The following is a 13793-nucleotide window of genomic DNA, read 5'->3' as shown; positions in this document are numbered from 1 at the left end:
AAACCAAAGCACACCAAGCCTCAACATACAAATACCAGCCATTGAACATTGCCTCCCACGCGGCATCAACCTCCTCCCAACCACCAAAAACGTCCCCAAAACCCGCAAATAAAAGCCATGGAAAAGGTCCCCAACGGCACCGGCCGCAGAGGCCACACGCAGCTCGAGCACGAGCTCGCCTCCCGCGGCGCCACGCTGTCCAACAACACCATCCCCCCGTCCGAGTTCCTGGTGCGATGCGCGCCGTCGGCCGGCCTCATCGTCTCGTGCGGGTGCGTCATCGTCGACCCGGCCGCGCGCAAGGTCGCCATCGTCCACGACCCGGACACGGGCATCACGCAGCTGCCCAAGGGCCGCAAGAACATCGGCGAGGACATCCACGCCGCCGCCCTCCGCGAGGCCCACGAGGAGACGGGCATCCCCGTCGCGCCGCTGGCCCTCAGGGTCGCCACCAGGGCCACCCCGACAGAGGACATGCTGCCCCTCGTCGCCAGGACCCCCGACGGCTTCCCAGAGGACGTCACCACCGCCGTGCGCAGCTGCGAGCCCGTCGCCGTCTGCCACCACAGGTGCCCGGGCACCTTGGCCTACAAGCTGGTCTTTTGGTACGTCGCGCGCGGGGACTCAAGCCTGCGGCCCGTCGACGGCACCAAGGAGGCCTGGGAGGAGCACTACCAGGTCGAGTGGGTGGGTGCCAGGGCCGCCGCGGGCAGGATGAGCGTCGCCGCCGACGGCGAGGTGATACAAAAGGCCATCGAGGACATGGTGGCTTCCGGCTATGATATCTAAGCAACGGGCTTACCTGGGCGCGGACAGCATTTGTAGAGTGGGTTCGGGATAAAGCGATACATGGACGGCATCAGCGTATGTAGAAACTAGACATGATGCAACATGTTAGACCAATGGTGGGGGCTGGGCACGTGCTTGACGGGATGAAGATGCGTGAAATAGGCTGCGATTCGATACATCATGGTCTTATCGCTATCCAACTCGATATGCCCAGCTGGTTTAGCAAGACAGTCACAATCGCCACCAGAAATTCCCATAATCGACCATCAACTTCATGTCTGTTCATTTCACACCCATAAGATCCCCCCCTGCGCCATGATGCTCCCCATCCTTATGATCCAGAATACAAAAATTCAATAATAGTCCCATTACAGCAACAACACATGCCGTCTCCTCTTCTCGTAAACGATGCTCATGAGAAAAAGGGAGAGAAAAAAGATTCAAATGATTCCAACTACCCCTCGAATTCAACTACTCCGGTTCCTGAAGCCGCAACCGTCTCCACTCTCGGTCGTCCCTCTCCGGAGTTGACATCTATTAGGTCCTGGTCCTGCTCTTTCGATGATGCTCCTGCCCCTGCGTCTAATCCGTCTAGTAAATCGCGATCAGAGCTCTTGACGGACCGGTTATCCCCGCTGGGACCGCCTGGTCCTTTCCGAGCCCCGACCGCGATGCCAATATCATCGTCGTCCTCCTCATCATCCTCAGGTCGCTGCCCAGGTAGCGCATTCTTCTCAAGTTCCTTCTGCGCCTCCTCCATGCGCCGGCGTACTTCGGTTGCCACCCGCATTCCGTCCGTTACAATGTTGTCCAGCACGCCTCGCAAGCCACGTCCTGCTCCGTGCGGTCCAGGCTGAACGGGAAGGGGAGGCTTAGAACCAAAGCCAAGGCTGGCAAAGGTTGTCAATGACGAGCTTTGTGGTGTCACTGCTGCGCTCTGAAGGCCCTCAATGATATGGAATGAGAAGGGGAATGAAGACTCAAAAAATTGCTCCAGGAGCTCGTCAGCGAGAACAACCATTCTAAATGTCGGTAGCGTCATATGCAGAGGCTGCGCTGGGTTCAGTGCCGCGTTGGCAGCTTCCGACTTGGCCTTGGAGACCTTGCGCCGCGACTCGTCGTTGGTGCCATCCGCTGGCACTTCCCCGTCGAGTAGCATTTCGTTCGTCTTCTTTGCTTCCTTTGGCGACCCTGATGGAGACTCCAGCTCCAGAAGATCCTCTTCGTCCTCATCATCCCCTATGGCAAACGAATTCTGGTCTGCCTCGGCGTCTTGTGGCGTGTTGCTTGTATTCTGGTTCTGGGGGTGATCCGGGTCGGCGTACTCAAAGCAGCGGCGGATGAAGGCGCTCACACTTCCGAGGAACCGTTCGTTGACAGGTATACCCGCTGGTAAGCTTGCCTGAGACTCATTTGCGCTACCAGTTTCACCATTAAGCGCAAGGCTTGAGGCATTGGGACTGAGTGTTCCCTCGAGCCCGCGTCGTGATAGGAACAGTAATGCCTCGGAAATTCGTAATATCCCTTCACGGTCAACCTTGCCATCACCATCATCATCGTATAGCTCGAAGAAATAGGTGATGGTGCCCATAATATCTCTCTTGCCCTTGATACCAGCCAATCCTGTGACAACATTTTGCAGCGTCAGAGCTGCGTTTCCATCTACATCCCACTTCTTGTACAGGCGCTGCAGAAACTCATGCTCTGCGGGCTCCGGGCCAACACCCCAAGGGGATGTGAGATCTGGAGATTTCCGAGCAGTATTGAACTTGGGAGATTTATCGCCTCCAGCCATGGTGTCCCTCCTTGAGTTTCCAGGGGAATCAGACAATGCCCATTTACACATGCTGGCAAGGAATTCTCTGAATGCGTCATAATCCATCAGACTTGTGCTCGGCCCTAGCCCTACGCGGCCCTTTTCCACCTGGTTAGGCGCAGAGGAAAAGATTTCAGAAGCTCGCATTCTACTTGTCTTGGCCCGGCGCTTTTGCTCCTCCTGAATCATGAGGTCTCGCTGTTGCCGCTCGTATAATACACTGTAAAACCTGTCGTACAAGGCACCGAGCTCATCTGTGTTGAGCAGCTTGCTGTCGGGTCCCAAGTTTCGAATTGCCGTTCTCTTGGCAAAATTTTCAATGTTATTCAGGACCGCATCCTTCTTCTTTAGTCGCAACTCGGTGATGCTGCTGTGAGTGATGCCAGAGAACTCCTTGAAAGCAACTACCATGAGCTCTTGAAAACGGGTGACGGCTCGAAGCTTGGGGTTCTCGGACTTGGGGTGAGCCGACTCATCCAGCCTGGAGAAATACGCCTTGAGGACGGATATGAAGGCGCCGTCGTCAGCGGCATCCAGCAGCTCTTCACCATTTATTCGCAGGATTGCTAGGCCGACCTGGAACAGCACCTTTGGCCCTTCCACAAAGAAGACGTCCAGTACGCGGAAAGCGAATATTAAGGGCATTGAGTTGATGTACAAGGACAAGAACCAAGGCAGCGAGACAACTGATAACTGAACATCGCTCTTGACTAAATGTTCCCAGAGAATCGGCATCGTCCTTTCCACCAACGACTCGAACACCTTTTGGTCCAGTAGGGTGCCGTACATGGTTGTGGAGTAATAGCCGGGAACAAGACGATCGCAAAGAGATGAGAGTAGGAAGAAAGCCTGAGCCTCGGACATGTAGATGAGCAGCGCCGCCACGACAATATTCATGGCCTGGCAGTACCCAACATCAGGATTTACCCAGCTGTATGCAGTAAGAACCCTGCGAAGCCTGCCAATACCTTCCTCGCTTTGGAAACCGGGATATTCAGGCAGACTTCGATTCAGATCCTTCTCGATCTCGTCAATAGCAAGCGACTCTTGCCCTTCAAATTTGGTCAAGGTATCGGCATACAGAGTTGGTTTCTCAAGTCGCAAGTACAGCGAACCCGAAGTTAGTTCCCATATCTCTCCTCGTAAACGATTTGGCAAGCCGACTCGAATGAGCTTGTGGAATGTGGGTTGGCGTATAAGGGTCGAATTTCTTCCATTGTCTCGCAAGTACTCGGCCCAGAGTCGCATCTTGGCCCTGTCTCGCAGCTTCTTGGGGTCGCCGGGATACCTAAACACCATGCCAAGACCGGCATCGGGCGGGTTTGAATTCTTTTTTTCTTCAGATCGGAGGAGGTGTTCGGAGTAGCATTCAGCAACGACCTTGCGGAGCTTGCCGACGTTGCCGACACCGGCTCTCAGGCCTCTCTTGAGTCCATCGCAAAACCGTTCGCAAGCAGGTCGGGAGCCGGCTAGATGGATCGTAATTCGTTGTTCCTTGGCATCTTTGATGTCCTTGCTGCTGTCTTTATCTTTGGGGTTATCTGCTAACAGCCCATTCCACGTCGTAATGGCAAGTGCAAACTGTCAAGAGGAGGCGGCGTGTTAGCACCTGCTGATAGCTCGGTCGACACCGCTTCACCATGATGCCCGGTGGCGCATGAGGGCAATCCTACCTGAAAATTCTGGCTATTTAGTCTCTCAACTCTTCTAATCGCGCACAGAGGAAACGTGAAACCATTCCCACTTGGCCCCGCGCCATGGGTCGGGCCTGTAAATGCCAGAGACGTCGAGGCGGTGGCAGTTTGTACGAAGCTTGTGGGCGTGGTGGAAAAGCACATGTACGACTCGGACAAATGCAGCTTTCCGGGGTAATGCCATCCTCGATCGTGGTCTCTATCGCCCTGGGTAGCATTGGAAGGTGGGATGGTAAGCTCGGCATTGATCTCGTATAGGGGATTTTGCGAGGAGGGCAAGCGGAACTGGTTCTGGAACAGGGAGGCCTTGGAAGGGTTCCGATCGGAGCTGGAGAGGTTGAGGCCTTGGGTCGGGTCAATGAGCTGCTGGGCCTTTTGCACAATGCTCGTGAAATTGGAGAACATGGTCGCGGATCAGCGGCGCCGCATGGCGGTGCGAGAGGGAGCGGGCAGCTTGACTACCAGGTCGAGAACTAGGGCGGCGGACTTGTCTGTAGAATCGGGCAGAAGGAGCTGTAGATGCAGTTGTTTGTCGCGAGGGGAGTATGCAACGGTAGGGCGGTTACGAATCCGCCGGGTCGTGGTGTTGAGAAGACTATGAGTTGCAAGAAATGTTGGACAAGATGATGATGGAATGGGGGTGGGATGGCATGGAGCAGAGCAACTCCATGTCGGCTTCTACATGCTGATGGATGCAGCCAATGGAACACGGGCAGCACAGTTTAATGCTGCGAGGCAACACGGGCAACAGGGGCACTTGTTGGGCGACGGCAGGCGGTAGGCTGACATGGGCTGTGGGCCCAGCCGTCAAGTCGCCCCGTGGTGGCTGGCAGTTCAATGTTCAATGTTGGCCCAGCGCCTGTTGATCTGTTCCAGCACATTGAGTCGACTGTTGTCGATCTGTTGACATCGATGGCCTGTCGACCAGTAATAATGTTGGCTGCAGTCAACTGAATCTTGATTGGGTCCAGCGGCATCAAGTCAATGCTAACACACCAGGACATAGTGCTGCACCGTGCCCGTGCCTGCAGTTGATACAATACAGAGTCTTCGCACCATTGACCTGCACCTGCGTGTGCCTTGTACACTGGTGCATTGAACCGATTCATCCTTTTACTCCAAGCTGGCATCATGCATCCGCCTGTGCTGCGCCTCGAGATTGCAGACAGCCCTGAAGACCGCCAAGACCACTTGCAGGACCTGCAGCGCCAGAAACGCCAGATATGTGCAAAAGAAAGAAAATAAAAACAGAGCATGCTTATGAGGCTCAATCCCAAGGTAGAATAGTAAGCCTGGGATGGTTTCTTTAGTCCAGTATTCAAGTTGGATACCCAGGTAAGTAATGCTGTGGCGCACATTGAGCTCTGTATATCTTGTCTGGTGGTCCCCATTTATTCTCTCTTCCATGCAAGTACTCCGGTAAGATACAGGCATACAACACTTACATTGAACTTAAAGGTATCCGGTAGTATATATTGTAAAGGGACACATTGTGCTATGTTTCAAATTGCCTGTTCGAAGTCCCAAAAGCTTGGATGTTGACAGAAAAGTAAGGCTCATTCGCCCAATATCATCACAGCTTTATTTACTACAGGCCGACTAACACTGCAGCCCTGCGACACTAAAATATATCACGTTTAGCCATAAATCCAATCATGTCGATTTTCACGCATGTTTATTTAACCTGCCCGATTTGATAGAGTAGCGGTTTGTCAAAGGCCCAGACGTGTGTATATATATATATATATATAACTAGGTTACAAATCCCCTTCTAGGCCACGCATACAGGTCGAAACGACCGCGACAACTTCTACAAAAAAACACCCAAGGCCCTTAAACCACCGTTGAACCTTCCAACAAAGTTAAAGACTACGTATATATGTAACGTCAGAACATGAAAAAGCAAAAAAAGAACTCCGATGCGGGGAGTCGAACCCCGGTCCCTGCGGCACTTCCAATTCTGGGAATATGAAAGCGCAGTATGATAGCCGTTACACCACATCGGATGTCGGATGCTTATGTGCCGAGATATATTACTAAATAAATGATTCAACCATACGCCCACCATGTCGTCCAGAATATCAAAAGCGGTCAACACTCTCCAAAACGACAAGTTTACTCTCCCCTCCCCTTTATGCGGTGTAGCGTTGTATTCCTTGCATTGGAACGGCACACATACAATCCTCCCAGCCGGCTATGTAGAGCAATGGACAATGAATACTGGACAAGTCCATGGCAGAGACGGAAGTCAATGGCGAGCTACCCTTGGCGTACCTTCTGGAGCTGCCCGGGCAATAAGAGGCGAATCGCAGCCACGGCTACGCTATTCGAAGCCTTGGCTTTGGGAGACGCCATCTGGCCCGATAGGAATTCTACCCTTTCTAGCACACCATTTTGCTGGTCTTTTTTGTTTCCAATTAGTCGGGGAGTCTACTGGTCAATCTTTTATACGGACTTGAGTCGGAGCCCAGACCGAGTCGACCGCTATTGGTCGAATAACCAGCTTGAGTGTAGTAACCCATTTCGACGAGGAGAAGTGACGTGAAAAATATTTCGCCAGAGGATAAGACCACGAATATCAATTGGACCAGGCTTTGCTTGAAAAACAAAGCGAAAACTGGAACTCATAACGCAAGATGTCATCACATCTTGCAGACAGATCCCTACCCTATAGTGGCAGGATAATTGCTGCGCTCTCCCCCTCCACCTCTATACAAATAACCCCGATGCGACGTGCTACACTGGCCTTGTTTCGACATTGAAGGGTCTTATTTTCCACCCATGACCAATATACTTGTTCGACTCGAGTATCGGGTCTTGGGACATGCTCAACAAATTCTCTTCGATAACCAAGTAATGGGAAAGACCTTGGTCGCCGTCGGGTGCGATTACCTTTGTTGCTCATATGACGGACCGCATTGACTCGAGCCGTGCATTGAAAAAGCTCGATCATCATGTTGATTTACATGAAGCTATGTGCAGGCGTTAGGGTTGATTGCTCGAAAGGTTCTCGGCGGGTGCAACTCTGGTCTCAAGGTGCATACTGACTGAGCGGCAACAGCCCGAGGATCGATCAGTCGCACGCTAATCATTGTCTTTAGCTCCTGTAGAATAACACGGCCAACTTGCGACGACTCTGAAGCAAAGTCATATTCCGACACTCCATCACCGTAGCGGACTGGATTTGTGAGGGATCGCGGCAGAGCAAGGCGAGGCGACACGACAATCACACAAAGGCTGGTGAGTATGAAACAAGCACCAATACTGCAGAGCTAACGAAAGAGGTGTGATGAAAGATGAGCGATGGGCTGCCCTTGATGCATGAAGGGCACTGCACGTGACATTGATCCCAGCAGGATTCGATTCATTCAAAAAAACTCCCTAGCAATTTGAGGAAAGAGAAGCTGTGTCTGGCGGGATATGTTGTCCCATGGCTAGGCAGGTGTGAACGAATATACAACGGTCAACTACCGTCTGGATGCATTATCAATGAACACAATAGGCAGGTACGGAGTACTTGGTACCTTGTGCTTAGGCACGTTATGCCGCTTGCTGCACTAGGTACTTGCGTCTCCTTCGAGGCAATGAACGCCGGGAAGAAGCTTTGAAGCGGGTATTTCCAGACGTGACTGTAACAGGCATCTGCATTCAATGTTCGTAGTTGAAGCATAAAGGACTCTGAATATTTTGCACCGGCTGCTGATTCGAGCACACATGCACTCGGTCGAGCAGCTTGGAGCTGGAATGAGCATGCCGATGTACCTAGACGCGCCCACATGGCCTGCCCGCCTTTCCCCCACCACACAGTTGCGTCATAATTTGGGATAGCAACGGGGGCACCCCTCCACATGTCCACACCCAAAGCGTAATCCTACGTAATCTTGTGTCCCCAATGCTCCTCAAGGTTGCGGGCTCGGCTGCTGTGGTCCCCGATGCTCCCCGCCATGTGCGTGTAAATGCTACGTACCCGAACGGCTGGGATCAGGGCGCCTCCGGGACTGATGTGATTGGGGTTTGCTCCAGCGCCGCCAGCAGCAGGTTGGGCTTTTTGGCCTGTGGCTTGTGACTTGTAGGCAGCTTTGTTTTGTCGGATTTTGTCGGTTTGTGATTGTTGCCATGTTGCCCAATTTATGCTCTTAGGCTCTCGCAAGGGTTTGCCTGCGCCTGCCTGCGCCTGCACCCGCAAATGCACTAGACATGCGGATGCTGGTACGTAGTACATACTACTATGTGCATACATGCGCATTGTACGTGCCCATATGTACATACTCCGTACAGTATACACTAGTACATAAGTACACATATTATCCATAGACTAATACTAATATGAAATCCTCGAGCGCAGTCTTGGCGTTGGCCCCCCGTCATTCCAGGCGCACAATGTGTCAATACAATGCTAGTCCACCCCGGCACCGTCACCGTCTCAAGTCGCAACATTAACCGACGCAGGCAATCCTGTCATGCTCCTCCCCCAAATTCCGGAGATCAGCATCCACGCCGGCAAGCCCGACGTCACAACTGGCTTGCTCGAGTGCCCGAATCCCCATCCTGTGGTTGACCCGTTTCTTCCACATTCCTATGTGACTTGATGACTTGACCTGTTGCTCCCGTTGCTCTCGCGCCCGCCTCGCTCCGCATCTTGTGCTTGCTGATATTGGCCTCATCCCCAACATCGCTCCAACGGCCGCTACCGTCGCCGTTGTGCCGTCATCGATTTTGCTCTTTTTCTGTCTGTCCGTTGCTGCCCAGAGTGAATCCCGCCGAGAACCGCCCCGTTGTCCAAGCCTGGTGCAAGCCACCGCTCAACTTGGGCACCTCGTTATGCCTCATCAGGTCTAAATCAGCACCAGAGCCAACCAACCGAGTCAGCTTAGTCGGACAGAACAAGAAAAAGGCACGTCACGGTTGAATTGCCGCCTCGACGAAAAAATACCGTCAAGTCGGAACCGGCCCAGATCCTCGTTATATTTTTTCAATTGTATTCTCGACCGTTTTTGGCCAGCCTTCTCCCCCTCCGCCGCTCCTCCGCCTCTCCTCCGCCTCTCTGACTTGTCGTGGCCATTTCCCGTTCGCCTCCGCGTCAAATTGCCGCGCAGCTCAACTGCCTTGCCTGTCGCTATCTCGCAGAACGCAGAACGCATCATTCGAGAGGACAGAGGGCGCATGGTTGGAGAGAACCGCGCTGGCGCTGCGTATGGTCGTTGATCCTGCTCCCTTTCATTAGCCACATCGGGATCCTGGTGGCCATGGACCGCACCTGAAACTACCTGCTCAAACGGGGGTGATTGATCCAAGCCTCAATCTCTCTTTCAACACATTTTCGAAACAACAAAGGAACCATCAATCTGAACTGCGTCTTGTCTTGTCTATATTACTAGTGTCCTCTCTCCACTTGGTGCTTCTTGGGCCGCATCTCACCGACAGCAATCTCTCGACATCAACGCCGACAGAATGGCGGCTACTGTGGCACAGTCGCAGGCGCCAGCCAACTTGCCCTCGAATAGCCTTACTTCGCCAGCTGCGCCAGGCTCCCATGCAGCGCATGAGGATCATTCTTTTCACAATTGCCAGGCGCATTCGAAAATACAGGCCGGACAAGCCGAACCGTTGCCACAAATCCATAGGTTTGAGCCCAGCAACTTCAATGTTGTTCGCACCCTCGGAACAGGTTCGTCACCCAAACATATGCATCGTCACTTCCGCCTTGATACAGTTCCCCTTGACCCCAGGTAGCGCCGCCAATTCAAACCTAACTTGGCCATCTAGGCACCTTTGCGCGAGTATGCCTTGTCCGGCCGTCCAATGCCCCCAACATCCCATTAGAAAGGGACACCACGGGCGCCGCCCAAGTATACGCCCTCAAGATCCTGCGCAAAACACAGGTCATCAAGCTCAAGCAAGTCGACCATGTTAGACATGAGCGAGCCATCTTGGCCGATGTAGCCGGCCACCCCTTCATCACCAATCTCCTCGCCTCATTTTCAGACCACGACTCGCTATACATGCTCCTGGATTACGTCCCCGGCGGCGAACTATTCAGCTACCTCCGCAAATTCAGGCGCTTCGACGAAGCCACGGCGCAATTTTATGCCGCCGAGATTGTCCTCGTCCTGGAATACCTGCACGAGCAGCAAGGCGGCGTGGCCTACCGAGACCTCAAGCCGGAAAACCTCTTGCTGGACAAGGACGGCCACATCAAACTCGTAGACTTTGGCTTCGCCAAGCGACTAGGCTACAAGGGCGACCACCCCGTCGAAACATACACCCTCTGCGGCACGCCCGAATATCTAGCCCCCGAAGTCATCCATAACAAGGGCCACACCACAGCTGTCGACTGGTGGGCGCTAGGAATCCTGATATACGAATTCCTAACAGGATATCCGCCATTCTGGCACCAGAACCCAATTGAAATATACAAACAGTAAGAAAACTCGGGTCTCAGGACAGACCCAAACAAGAGGAGAAAGCTAACAGGCGGAATAAGAATCGTCGAAAAACCAGTCACATTTCCCCATGACCCGCCCATATCCGACGAAGCCAAAGACATCATTTGCTCCTTCTGCACCATCGACCGCTCCCGGCGCCTGGGCAATATCAGCGGCGGCGCCGCCCGCGTCAAGGCTCACCCCTTCTTCCGCAACGTCAACTGGGACGACCTGCTCGGCCGCCGGCAACTAGGGCCGATCATCCCGCCGATACGGTACGCCGGCGACTCGCAGTGCTTCGATGTATACCCTGAGGACGACGGCCGGCGAGACCGGTACACCGAGGAAATGGCGCAGCAGTATGACGGGTATTTTGCGGATTTTTAATAGCAGAGCATGCCTTTTTACCATTTTTTTTTGGGTTCTTGTTTGGACACGACTACATGGCTGGCCGGCTGTCCGGGGCAAATTGCAGCGGGTAGGCGTAAGAGACGGGCATTTTACTTTTTTCTTTGGTTCCGTGTAAATGAACTGCTTCGTAAGAGGCAACCATAAATATTGGGAGAGAGTAGTATTGTACTTTTGTAACATTCGTGAGAAAGGGAAAGGGAGGGCCTGTCATTGTAGTGATGGCACCCGCAGGCGTTTAACTTACATGTCCACCGAGTGCCGACCAGCAAGGGAGAGAGGACTGGCGAGACATTGTTTCACATCAGCGTTGTACGACTTCAAAATTACTCTGTAGTAATGACTGCATCGAACAAATCTTGAGTCAAAATACATGCTCATTTCGTGGTCTGGATTGTTAAGAAAAAAAAAGACCAAAAAAGGTGCCCCTATTAAGTTTACGTACGGGTTTGCTCGAAACGCCCGCCCCCAAAAGTAACTTCGTTTATGCGTCTTTCATACCCCGTCATGTCGTCTCAAAAAACACGGGCCATAGTCTACCCATGATGATCTGGAAAGCAAAAAAAAATATTAAAAAAAGAAAGAAAAGAGAGAGGGCCTGACTGGTCCCTGGGAATCTATCGTTCCGCTGGTAATACATGTCCGTTACTGGTCTTTTACCACGTCTTGTACAGCCACCATGCTGCAACGCCGCCGGCCAGCAGCGTGGCCCATATCCAGGCTCCCTCCTTGGTGCTGCCCAGGAAGGCACCCCATCCCACGGCGAGCTCCCACTGGCGGGCGACCCGGCGGCGCGACCAGGCCTCGGGGTCGACTTCTATGGGTAGGCGTACTCTCGGGTCCTTGAGGGTCTCGCCGTCGGCGGTGTGTTCTGTCGATGCCGGCGGGGACAAGTCGTGTGGCGGGATGAGGGGAACCTCGACTCTCAGGTAGACGGGGCGGTGGTCGCTGCTCCTCAGGAGCGGCAGGGCGTCGTAGGCAATGACATTCATGCTGGGATGGTCGCCGCGCGACTTGACCCACGGCGGAAGGTCGAGATACAGCACGCGGTCCGTCCAGCTTGGGTATCTGTGTTTTGCAAACTTCCACGGGACCTCGGTCTCGTCTTGGTCCGGCACGACCGACAGCTTGGGCTGCACGTCGTACTTGTACGTTGGCGGGAAGCTGACCTGGTGCTCCGACAGGCCGTGCATGGTCCGACCGGCGCGCCGCTCGCGGGTGAGCTGGTCCAGGGGGAGGAAGGCAGGGTAGTAGTTTGGCGAGGAGGGATCCAGGCTTGGGAAGACGGCGTCGGGCGGCGGGGAGGAGGTTGATATTCTGTAGTTGAGGTCGCCGGCGAGGAATAGGTGCGACGACGGCTTGAATACTGAAATGTCATGCATGGCCCGTTGGACTTGGACGTGTTGCTCGTCGTGCACGTCGTGCAGCAGGCGGTGTCCCTCGGTGCCTTGGTCGTTATTCTCGGCTGGCTGGGCGGGCTCACGGGCTCCCTCGGGTCCCCTGAGGTCGTTCAAGATGACCTCGGGATCGCCAAACGTCAACCCCCGCACAATAGCTGCCCAGTTCGCATTCCGCCGGGCCAAATTCCACTCCATTGCCGCCAGATGCGCCGCTACAAAGGTCACCTCTGTACACCTGGCCCCGGTGCCGTCGACGTCGTACAGCGCCCGTATACCCACGGCACCTTTGTTGCCCATCTCAGCGGTACCAAAGCCGACCTCGGCATGCTTCAGGTTGCGTATCCTGTCCGGGTCCCGGGCGAAGAGCAATATCGCCGTGTATCCGACATTGTGGGCCGCAACAAGTGTGTACGAGCGACGCTGGGGTGAGGGCGGCTCCGGGCCGGAGACTGTTTGCGCTACCGAGACTAGAGGTTCTTCTCGTGGCGTGCCGTTTGATTCGTATTGCCTGGCAGCGAGATTCACGGCGTCATTGAAGCGCGCAAAGTACTCCTCGAGGTAGCGCGAGCTGATGAAGGCTGAGCTCAGCGGTGCGACTTCCTGGAGAGCGCTGCACCACCCGTTAGCTTCTGACAAAGGAGGCAAAAAAATACTAGAAAGAGAGAGCAAAAAAAAGGGGGGAGTTGGTAGCTTACAAGACCACAACATCTGGCAACGTGGTGGCATTATTCGTAAATGCGGTGTGCACGTGGTTCGCGAGGACGTCGACATTGACCAGCTTCTTTGCGCAATTGAAGGTGAGCATCAGCAGACCAAGAGTCGAGGGTGCCATGGCTGCTTCTTTCGTCGAGCCGTCGACGCTGCGCGGGTTGTCGTCACTCACGAAGCCGGCACGGGTGCGGGAGCTGGAGTTGGTGCTGGCGAGGGACAAAGGTTGCTCGACGTCGAGCAAAGTCCATGTCGACATGGACGACGCCATGTAAAGTGAGGTCAGGTCAACTTGTAGTACCTAAGTAGGTACTCCGTACTTGGTACGTGGTAGTTTGCTGCGGGCTCCCGTCGTCCAGGTCCAGGGGTTCGGCTGGTCTGTCTGGGTCAAGTCTGGTGCTTCGTCGACGGGGGCTGCCGGTCCGATCAGCGTTCAGATCCCTCCGTACAACCGAGTACTCGAGTCTGGTACGACCGGCGACTTTAATTGATGCCTCGATATCCGTCTTCCAAGCCCCCTAGGTACTTAATCCAGACTCGTTGGGTGTCGTGG

General features: G+C 54.0%; 4 protein-coding genes and 1 non-coding gene across 5 annotated transcripts; 2 read left to right on the top strand and 3 right to left on the bottom strand.

Moving 5' to 3' along the window:
* Positions 1-117: 117 nt before the first annotated feature.
* On the top strand, positions 118-789 carry G6M90_00g091430 (uncharacterized protein; the record flags this gene model as incomplete). The annotated part of the gene is made up of 1 exon (XM_014686305.1): positions 118-789. The coding sequence occupies one exon, from the start codon at positions 118-120 to the stop codon at positions 787-789; it is 672 nt and encodes a 223-aa protein (XP_014541791.1).
* A 454-nt stretch (positions 790-1243) lies between these two features.
* Positions 1244-4704, bottom strand: G6M90_00g091420 (uncharacterized protein; the record flags this gene model as incomplete). Its single annotated transcript, XM_014686304.1, has 2 exons — positions 1244-4186; positions 4279-4704. The coding sequence occupies 2 exons, from the start codon at positions 4702-4704 to the stop codon at positions 1244-1246; spliced, it is 3369 nt and encodes a 1122-aa protein (XP_014541790.1).
* A 1509-nt stretch (positions 4705-6213) lies between these two features.
* Positions 6214-6305, bottom strand: G6M90_tRNA00000096. The gene has a single exon. It is a non-coding gene; the product is annotated as a tRNA-Glu (tRNA).
* A 3445-nt stretch (positions 6306-9750) lies between these two features.
* Positions 9751-11111, top strand: Pka-C3 (cAMP-dependent protein kinase catalytic subunit 3; the record flags this gene model as incomplete). Its single annotated transcript, XM_014686303.1, has 3 exons — positions 9751-9967; positions 10066-10720; positions 10784-11111. 3 exons carry the CDS (start codon positions 9751-9753, stop codon positions 11109-11111), a joined length of 1200 nt encoding a protein of 399 aa, XP_014541789.1.
* Positions 11112-11788: 677 nt separating this feature from the next.
* On the bottom strand, positions 11789-13499 carry IP5P13 (Type I inositol polyphosphate 5-phosphatase 13; the record flags this gene model as incomplete). Its single annotated transcript, XM_014686302.2, has 2 exons — positions 11789-13142; positions 13228-13499. 2 exons carry the CDS (start codon positions 13497-13499, stop codon positions 11789-11791), a joined length of 1626 nt encoding a protein of 541 aa, XP_014541788.2.
* Between the last annotated feature and the right edge of the window lie 294 nt (positions 13500-13793).

Source organism: Metarhizium brunneum, chromosome 5, assembly GCF_013426205.1.
Source record: "Metarhizium brunneum chromosome 5, complete sequence".
Lineage (NCBI taxonomy): Eukaryota > Fungi > Ascomycota > Sordariomycetes > Hypocreales > Clavicipitaceae > Metarhizium > Metarhizium brunneum.
Note: the sequence above shows the minus strand (reverse complement) of the source record. Positions and strands in the feature narration are given on the sequence as shown.